General features: G+C 43.1%; 1 protein-coding gene across 1 annotated transcript; it reads left to right on the top strand.

The window, feature by feature from the left end:
- The first annotated feature begins 347 nt into the window (after positions 1 to 347).
- LOC130124010 (interferon-inducible GTPase 5-like) lies at positions 348 to 4,082 on the top strand. Its single transcript, XM_056293368.1, has 3 exons — positions 348 to 554; positions 751 to 1,313; positions 2,452 to 4,082. Exons 2-3 carry the CDS (start codon positions 758 to 760, stop codon positions 3,081 to 3,083), a joined length of 1,188 nt encoding a protein of 395 aa, XP_056149343.1. The 5' UTR covers positions 348 to 554; positions 751 to 757; the 3' UTR covers positions 3,084 to 4,082.
- The last annotated feature ends 6,545 nt before the right edge of the window (positions 4,083 to 10,627 follow it).

Below are 10,627 nucleotides of genomic sequence, written 5' to 3'. Positions count from 1 at the left end.
CTCTATGTTTTTATATGTTTTTAGTGGTATCGTTTTTAGGAAAATTATATATATATATATTTATTTATCTTTTCTGTTGCAATGCTGTGGGTTGGGAGAAACAGCATTTCGTTTTTTTTTATGTACGCAGGTACATAATGGCAATGACAATGAATTAAATCTTGAATCTATTTCCAACACGTTTCATGCTCGATTTCACAGCTGAGCCAGGAAGAGTTTCAACTAAACAGGATTTCTTGTAAATGGTGTGACTCGTCTTATTGCCACGCCCAAAGGGCAGGAGTTTGGTTCCAGCATAAATATGGCGAGAACAGATGGAGCTGGAGCCAAAGTCCAGGAGTTTGAGCTTGAATGATTACCCTTTCATCTGTGGCCTTCACACAGGCTGGAGTGTGCAAGTAACGGAGTGGAAACTTTTTTTTGTGAAGTTCATTTGTTTATCACGATTGAGAATATTGTTAAAGTAATTAATCTGCTGTAGACTTCTGTATCACGACAGAGCCAAGACCTTTGCTCCAATTTAATCTAATTTTTCATTGGAGAATCAACTCAGGGTGAGTAGCTGTTGACAGGAAATGATTAAGGTTAAGTGTTTACTCTTATTCTCTAGATTATATTTCATTTTATTTCTTGGGACAATAAATCCAGAAATATTTTCCACCAATGCATTGAATCCTATTTGCATGTTTGTCTTTGCAGAAAACTATACAAACGTTTTCACAGCATATTACATTTCCTTAACTTTTACAGGATAGCCATGGAAAATCGTTTCAAAAATGAACCAACACAAGAAATAGCAGAGGCACTTCAGAACAATGATCCTGCTTCAGCTGCTCAGAAGATCCAAGAGTATTTGAAACAGCAGGAAGATATTCCACTGAATATTGCCGTTACAGGAGACTCAGGCTCTGGTAAATCCACCTTTGTTAATGCCTTCAGAGGCATTGACAACAGGGATGAGGGAGCTGCTCCCACTGGTTGTGTGGAAACCACCATGGAGGTTACACCGTACCCCCATCCATCCTATCCAAATGTTGTTCTGTGGGATCTCCCTGGGATTGGTACCACCAAGTTCCCAGCTGAAAAATACCTGAAGCATGTTGGATTTGAGAAGTTTGATTTTTTCATCATCATCTCAGCTGATCGTTTCACAGAAAATGATGTGAAGCTGGCTTTGGCCATCCAGAAAATGGGGAAGATGCTGTACTTTGTCCGCTCTAAGATTGATAACAATTTACGTGATGCAGAGAGAAGTCAGAGGGACTTCAATCAAGCTGAGACGCTTGACAAAATCAGGAAATATTGTTGTAAAGGTTAGTATCTTATAGTTTATTTATCATGGCCAGTAGTCACACACAGTGTAGCCGGCTGACCTGCGGGTGCTCTCACCAATATAATTTTGAAAGTAAACAACATTGAAAATTGTTAAAACGTTTTTGAAATTTCAAGGTAGAGGTTTAAATACAACCCATAACAGTAAAACATCCAAGCAAAACCTTCAGGATGAAAACGTAAAGATGGCGGCAAGGCAGGCCAGTGGTTAGCACTGTTGACTCACAGCAAGAAGGTCCTGGGTTTGAAACCCAAACTATCCCAGGTCCTTTCTGTGTGGAGTTTGCATGTTCTCCCCGTGTCTGCGTGGATTTCCTCCCGGTGCTCTGGTTTCCCCCCACCATCAAAAAGACATGCATGTTAGGGTTAATACTCCTGTCTGTGCCCCTGGGCAAGGCAATGGAAAGAAGAACTGGAGTTGGTCCCCGAGTGCTGCAGCTGCCCACCGCTCCTATACAATGGGATGGGTTAAATGCAGAGAACTAATTCATTGTAAGAATACAATGTCAAATAATGTGGCTTTCTACTTCTTCTAAAACGTAAAGAAAATATGTGACATAATCGTTGTAATACTATTATAATTATTATACAATGTAGCTGTGCGAATACACAATTATCCAGATCTACCAAGACAATGCAAATAATGCACTTACAACAGAGCAGCAGATGGGTGTTTACAATGACAGCAGATTGTGTTGATATTTAAACACAATACAGTTAACACAAATGACATGGGCTATGCTGCTCATGAAACAGTGATAACTGTTGGTTGTGTTTAGGTAAAAGCTGAGAGCAAATCCATGAGATGTTTGCCATACTTTCAGTTCTGTGTCAAATGTGGCTGAAAAGTCAAGCCATTCACTTGAAGATGAGCAGCTATAGTCATATACTATCTCTTGGTCTGAACATGGTAGCACTATATTTTTCATGTGATTCCTTAAAAGCCTCAAAAACATTTAAGAACATTTCGTTAAAGGTGTTGTGATCATCATAATACTTCTTTAATAGTTAGATGGGAAAAGAGACGTTAGGGCATTTTTTTTTTTTAAATAGTTTGTTTTGATGTAATTTTACCATTTGAAGAGAAAAAGTCATATATCCATTTGTGACATACTCCAGGTCTTCAAGATAATGGGATGAAATCTGCTAAAGTCTTCCTGATCTCCAATTTTGATGTCGGCCTGTATGATTTCCAACTCTTGGAGGACACCTTGGAGAAGGAACTTCCTAAACACAAGAGGGATGCTCTGCTGTTCGCCATTCCCAATATAAACGAGGGTATCCTCAACAAGAGAAGAGAGGCTTTCCAAGCTAAAATAAAGTATTGTGCCTCATTATCTGCATTAATAGCAGTTGCACCAGTCCCTGGCCTTTCTTTTGCGGTTGATACAAGCGTTCTGGTTACCGTCATCCATCAGTATGTGTTGGGCTTCGGTCTTGATAACAAATCACTGCAGAAACTTGCACGAAGCACAAAGACTCCTTTGGATGATTTAAAAGCAGTCATGAGATCACCTTTTGTATTGAAAGAAATAAACAAAGAGATGATTATTAAAGCATTAACCACGTCTGCATCTGGAATTGCGTTATCTGTAGCGGAGGAAGTGGCAAGATTTATTCCACTATTTGGCATCGCAGCAGCATCAGCACTTTCTTTTACGTCAACTTATTCATTTCTGCATAACTGTCTTGCAGCACTTGCCAAAGATGCTCAAAACGTACTGATGAAGGCGCTGAAAGTAAACCCTTGATCTGTGTGATATCATGACATCAGTGATGATATCACATTTAGATACAGAATCCTTAAAAATTCTGTATAGCATAATATAAGCAAAATAAGTTATAATTGAATGTCAGGTGATTACTGTATAAGCTGTACTGTATTAATAATGCATAAGCTCTACTGTAGGTGACGGTAAGATATATCATTTATTTCTTTAACATGAATTCTCTTTTTATATGCTCTTTACACTTTGTTTATTGTTCATTCTTATATTGTTTTGCAAAGATGGACCCCAGCTCAACTGCTCTTATGAACTAACATTTTACTTAAACAATATCAGGTCAAAATACCTGGAATGATTGCCTTGCAGGTGACTCTTACAATGTAAGACGTTGGTAGTTTATTGTTCGGGCCACACTCTCTGATGTGATGAAAGGATGGGCAGAAAATAATTTTCCTCATTTTTTTTTTTTTACATTTTTACACGTGTGTTTGGTCTAACCCACCGCCTGGCTTAATTGCATATGTACACTCTGTCGACTCACATTCAGTTTACAAGTTGTTGTGGAGCCAACACAACTTGTACCTCTGATGCCACTGCAGCGTCTCCCCCTCATCAATCTCCTCAAAAAAGCCAAACCAAATGAAGGGGGTTAAAAAAGACAAACTCGAAACCTAAGCCTGTGCGGGAAGCTGTGAGGAAAAAGGGACGTGTTCTGTAGAGGATTTTTGATTGCTGTGGAGCTTCGTAACAATTTAACAATTTTGACTTTTTCATTTTAAATTCTAGACTTCTCCACTGATGTATTTTTCTACACTTCATACATTTATTTTTAAATTGTATTTGTTGTATCTTCCTACACATGTATTTTCCAGACCTTTTCTGCTGAACACTGAATGATATCTGTCCTTCTGCAGGATACGAAACACATCAGTGAGATCTGAGATTATTTCAGGCTAATACGTGAATATATACTTTGTATTGGCATCTCTTGCTTTTTAAAATCAATAAAAGAAACACAGAGGATTCTGCCTTTTTTTTTCTTTTCAATGAAGTCCTTTCAGACAACCCTATCTGTCATGTCTATGGTTACCACGCCCCTCAGGAAGGCAAGGGCATTGTGGGTACGCTCGTGCAAGTTCGTTCTCTTATAAAGCGCGCTCAGCAAGAGACCGCAAATTCGATGTGTCGTCCAAGTAATTGAGATTAAATTCTGTATAAGATGCTTAATTCAGTAGTAAAGTAGAGATACAACAGTGGCGACGAGGATTAACATGAATTAGCTCTAGTTAAAAGAGTCACGTTTAGGTCCGCGGTGGCGTAGCGGTCTAAGCATCGGCTCTGTGTCGATGCAGTTGCCCACTGGGGACTGGGGTTCGCGCCCCGGTCTCGTCAGATCCGACTATGGCCGGACTCGACGAAGCAGCGATCATTGGCAACGCTGTCTTCGGGAGGGGGGCGGAGTCGGCTTGTGTTCGTCACGTGAATGCGTCTCTGTGTGTGTCGGAAAAACAGTGGTTCGGCTTGGAGTCGCCTTGTCACGAAAGTGACGAGGCGGTCTCCTTCGAAACTGCCGACCGGAGAGATGCAGTTGGCGAACGCATACAGTGCGAGGGTGGGTGTTTGAATTAAAATAGGGATCGATTGGCCACTAAATTGGGAGAAAAAAGCGAAAAATCAGAAATAAATTTATATTCAAAAAAAGAGTCACGTTTAGCTAGTTAGTATGGAGAAATCCGGGATTCAAAATTTCGCATGCTACACAGAGCCAGCCACGGTAGGTTCCAGATGGAAGCGGTGGCTAACATCGTTCGAGCTACTAATGCTGACGGAAAAGGGCTCATCTTGGCTGACGATTCACCTGAAGCTACAACGCAAAGGAGACGTGCAATATTACTACATCTAGCTGGACCAGACGTTCAGGTCGTTTTTTCAACTTTACTGGACGCTGGTCATGCAACGGACTACAAGAAGGCGGTCGAGGCTTTGAATGCATACTTCGTGCCCCAAGTCAACACAGCGCTAGCAAGGCAGGCATTTCAAAAAATGCACCAGAACCCAGGTGAGACATTGCAGCAATTTGCTGCACGCCTGAGACAGGCTGTGAGAGACTGTGGATATGGGGGAGATTCTGATAACCAGATAAGGGATGCTCTTCTAAGTAAGGGAACATCGGGGTATGTGCGCAGGAAGCTGCTGGAAGAGGGTCGTGGGCTGACGCTAGCAGTAACACTGGACATAGCCAGTCGTGAGAGCATCGAGGAGCAAATGGCTAACATGTCGTGCACATCGACCGGAGCTACCCCAGAGACTGTACACAGAGTTGACCATAAAGGAAAAAAGGGAAAGCACGGAACAAAAGATAAACCGAACAGAGACAATAAAAATGACGGAAAGTGCTATAGATGTGGAAATTTTGATCACATTGGCCGAGATCCAAAATGCCCCGCACGCGACCAGACATGCCACAAGTGCCAGGGTAAGGATCACTTTGCAAAGGTATGCCGCACTAAAGGCGAGAAAGTGAAACAAAACGTGAACAATGTTGACGAACAGGAGGACTTTGCGTTTGCCATTAATGACAATCGCATGTCAGAGAGACTGAACGTCTGTGTGGGGGGGAGTGAATATGAAAATGCTCATTGACTCTGGCGCAACAAGCAATGTGATGGGAGAAAATGTGTGGGAAAAATTGAAAGCAGAACGCATTAAGTGTCATTCCTATGTCCCTAAGACAGAGAGGGAATTGTACTCATATTGTTCCAGTGAGCCATTAACTGTCAAGGGTGCATTTACATGTGATGTGTCAATAGGTAACAAAATTGAATGTGCAGAATTCATTGTAATCAGGGGGAAAGGTGAACCACTGCTGGGAAAAGAAACTGCGATGCGACTGGGCGTCCTGAGAATAGGTGCCGACATTGCTGCCGTCACAGAGATGAAGCAAACACTCCAGCAGCAGTACCCTGGAGTATTCAGTGGAGTAGGGAAACGGAAAACGAGACAGGTCAGTCTACATATTAACTCAGAGGTCAAACCAGTAGCCCAGCCACTCAGGCGAATTACATTTAACCTCCGGGGGGCAGTAGAGTCCAGAATAAAGGAATTGGAGATTTGGACATTATTGAACCGGTGAATGGGCCCACCCTGTGGGTGAATCCGGTCGTGATTGTCCCAAAACCCGGAAATGATGTCCGACTTTGCCTGGATATGAGACGGGCCAACGAGGCCATAGTGAGGGAACGCTTCCCAATCCCCACTGTGGATAAGCATGGAGCTGATGAGTATGTGAGGTTTGTGGCGGTGAACGCAACGCCGAGAGCACTCACCACCTGAGAAGTGGAGGAAGCATCTGCCACTGACCCAGAGTTTCATGAGGTACGCGAAGCCATAGGACTGGACACTGAAAAGTGCAAACCGTATGCTGTCATTGCAAGTGAGCTATACACAGTGGGATACCTTGTTCTGAGAGGCACACGCAGAATGTTGCAACAGGCCTTGTGGACGCGGGCACTTGCACTAGCCCATGAAGGACATCTGGGTATCGTGGGAACAAAGCAGCATCTCAGGACAAAAGTGTGGTGGCCTGGCATGGATAGGGCTGCGGAGAGACACTGTAAAGCCTGCCACGGATGTCAGATAGTGGCTAGACCTGACCCACCTGAACCACTGAGACCCACACCGCTACCTGATGGACTCTGGCGGGATGTCGCCGTTGACCTACTGGGGCCTCTCCCGTCTAACCACTCCATTTTAGTGGAAGTAGACTATTTCAGCCGGTATTACGGATATGACGTCATGACCACCACCACATCAGAGAGGGTCATAGACAGTCTGGAGTCAATATTCAGTTGAAATGGACTGCCAGTCACAATCAAGTGTGACAATGGACCTCAGTTCAGATCTGAACAATTTAGACTGTACTGCGAGGAAAACGGATTCACACACATCAAAACCACACCGAAATACGCTCAGGGATGATCACTTAGAACAACCTTTAGGACAATCAAACCAACAGCATATCACTGGATTATGTACCGCTCTACTTAATAATGATAATAATAATAAATCATTCATTCTTATATAGCGCTTTTCTAGTACTCAAAGTCGCTTTACAATAAATGGAGTGAAACAAGACGACAGGTGAACATAACACAGGCATACAGGGGTGGATGGGAAGGGGGGCTACGATAGGGAGAAGCGGCAGCCACACTCGACGCCAGCAGTACTCTCCCACTTGGACAGATATAAAGGGAAAGAAAAACAAACATCATAAATCACAGATGCAGGTCAAGCGCTCAGCCCCCAGCCTGCCCCAAACCAGGGGTGGATGAGTGGGGGGGGGGGGCACGAGAAGGCAATGGAGAAAAGGTGTGTCTTGAGACGGGATTAGAAGAGTGGGAGGGATTCTGAGTCTCCAATGATTTGGGGAAGTGAGTTCCAGAGCCTGGGAGCTGCTCTGGAGAAGGCTCTGTCCCCAAAAGCCACGGAGGTTGGACCTGGGGGTAGAGAGAAGGGAGGCTGAGGTGGATCTGAGGGGCTGAGAGGGTTGGTAGGGGGAGAGGAGATCGGTGAGGTATGGGGGAGCCAGTTTGTGAAGGGCTTTATGAGTAAGAACCAGGAATCTACTTAGATGTTAGACAGGTGTGGGAGACCCGGGTCCACGTCCTGGCTGTGGTGGTTCCCGACTGCCCCCTGAATTTGCTACACTGGTGTCAGAAGTGGGATGGTGAGACCGTGAGGCCATTGGAAGCGCATGCAACCAGAGGCGTGAGGGAGCTGGTCTGCTGAAGCGCGGGTACGTGCTTCCCGAGGGAGGGAGGATAGTGTAACAACCACGGATGACAAGACTCGCTAGCCCTTAACGGGTCGGACCATTTAGTCTACAGGTTAACATAGTCACCCGTTCGCGTCTCGGCTCATTATGCAATAATGGAATGAAACCATAGACTATCACAGAAAGTTGAATCAGTTCATTTGGACACAACGTTTATCGAGTGAAACATTTCATCACTCATCTAAGTGACCTCTTCAGTCTCAACTGACTGCAGGTATCCCCACCCTTATAAACATTACAGTGGCATAACCACTGAAACCAATGATAAGTTTCATATAAAAATAGGCAGGACCATTAACTAGAGTTACAATGACCATGTGTACTATTCACAGAGGATGTGGGAATGTTTGTAATCAGCATAGTAAAATGGAGACAGACGTAGTCTTAGCCCCCCCCCCCACGGGCCCCGTTCAGTGATAGTCGTTCCCTCCTCACATAGAAGGCCTCTTTGACTCCCCGTTCAAGCCAGCGTTTCTCCCTATCAAGCATTTGTACATCCTCATCATTGAACGAGTGGCCACTGTAGATGCCAGTGGGGTCGCCTGGCCTGGGCATTCGGGGCTTTAGCCCCAAACATTTCTTATATAGCCCCGGATAGTTCCACCTCAGAAGGAATGAAATAGAACCGTACATTATCTGAGCCCTATGACACTAAAGAAGACGACAGTTTTGTAATTTCCCATCTTCAGGGATTGCAACACAGACACGACGCCAAGACCAATCAGAGAGGAGTTGTATGGAAGCGGGGAATCATCCGTGTTTTATTGGCTGACAGTTATCTAATCTGAACTCTGATAGGGTTCCGAGCGGTTCCGAGTCATTCAACATCAGAAAAACGGAAAAATGGACATACGACGGTTTTTCGCGAGAAGAAAGGAGGACATATCTGCAGCCGTGGTGGCTGGGCGTCAAATATCTGAGCCACCATGAACCAGGTAAACAAACAGTCATTTAAATCCTGTATGTCTTCGAAATTATGTCAACATTTAGGCAGATCATTAATGACAGTAGATGATACTTCGAGGGTTAAGTTAGCTAAACCTTTAGCCTTGCCCTTTTCCTGTGTCATACACATTTGCATAAAATCAACAGTTTAACAGTTTACTTTCGTTCAACCGTATTTTTAATTTTAAACCTGTGTAAGAAAGAATATCTATCTGCACACTTGGATCTTTATTACACAAGTTTGATGTCTTTTTTTCTGGCACCTTGGCATATTTTGGTCGGGAGTGCAGTGATCTGCTACTATATCATTTTAAACCTGCAAAATAAAATTGGCTGTAACGTTTTTTTTCTTTTTCTTTTTTTTGCTTTTCCTTTTTTTATCTGATCTTATAAAAGTAACAACAGCATATTACTTCAGTTAGAAAACAATACACACATTACCTGCCTAGCAATTCATATTTTATAAATGCAGAACAAAAGTTAATACAATACAAATTGCTCTAGCCCGCATAACCTTGCAAGTTTTAACTACTTTCGAAGTCATATCAGTTTAAATGCACGACTCAGCCACAATTAAGGTGAGACACAGATTGCACAAGCCCATAACATTAGATGATTCAATTACATCTGATTTTATCTCATTAGAAATACATGATTCAGCAACATTAAAAGTGACCACACAAAGGCAGGTGCCATACATAGAAAAAAGAACAGCAGGTACACGCTGCGTTGTGGTATAATAAAATATAGATTAAGTACAGTATTCAACCTATATAGTTACCTATATTTATAGTGTTGGTGCAACTGAGAGCTCAACTAAATAAACAAACACGAAGCATAAATAAAATCATAGCATAAGTAAACTGAGTGCAAAGACCGCTGTAATTCGTGTCTGCAGTTATTCATGTAGAGATTCATCAATGTGATTATTGATCAAGATTCAGGAAATGCTCTTTCCTGAATGAAGAGGCACTCAAACATCTGGCTGAACATTACAGCATCCAAATGAAGCCTGAAGAAATTCTTGTTGCAAAAAAGTTCCTCGACAGAAAAAAGAAAGACCTAGCACTACCCACCATTCAAAGTGTGTTTTCCCTTTTGGACAAGGATATGTTCCCCTCCCTTAAGGCCATCTTTCAAGCTTCCTTGACGATCCCAGTTACCAGCTGCAGTTGTGAAAGGTCTTTCAGTGCCCTCCGCCGACTACACACATGGCTGAGAAATACAATGGGTCAGGAGCGGCTAAGTAATTTGGCTATAATGTCAATTGAGAGGGAGATGCTGGCCAATGTTGACCACGGGGAGGTCATAGATAGATTTGCAAAGCTAAAAGCAAGACGTTTCAGCCTAACACTTCCATCTTCAAAGAACTAAACAGAGAGAATACAGCAGATGATGGAGGAAGAGAAAAGATGGAAGCAAATGATAGAGGGAGAGAGAAGAGAATTAGAGGATGATGACGGGAAAGCAGCTGGTGATGGAGGGTAAACAAGAAGTGACAGAGGGAAAGCAGCAAGTGAAAGAAGTAAAGAGGCAAGTGAAAGAAGGAAAGAGGCAAGTGAAAGAAGGAGAGAGGCAAGTGAAAGAAAGAAAACAGCAAGTGAAAGAAGGAAAACAGTAAGTGAAAGAAGGAAAACAGCAAGTGAAAGAAGGACAGAGGCAAATGAAAGAAGGAAAACAGCAAGTGATGGAGGGAAAGCAAGTGATGGAGCCTGGAGGGAAAGAGAAGAGACAGAATCAGATGATAGAGAGGTACAGTAAATACTACAGCATGAGCTTTATCTGAAAA

This window comes from Lampris incognitus, chromosome 14 (assembly GCF_029633865.1).
Source record: "Lampris incognitus isolate fLamInc1 chromosome 14, fLamInc1.hap2, whole genome shotgun sequence".
NCBI classification, from domain to species: domain Eukaryota; kingdom Metazoa; phylum Chordata; class Actinopteri; order Lampriformes; family Lampridae; genus Lampris; species Lampris incognitus.
The sequence above is the reverse complement of the archived record's forward strand: the minus strand, read 5'-3'. Positions and strand labels throughout refer to the sequence as shown.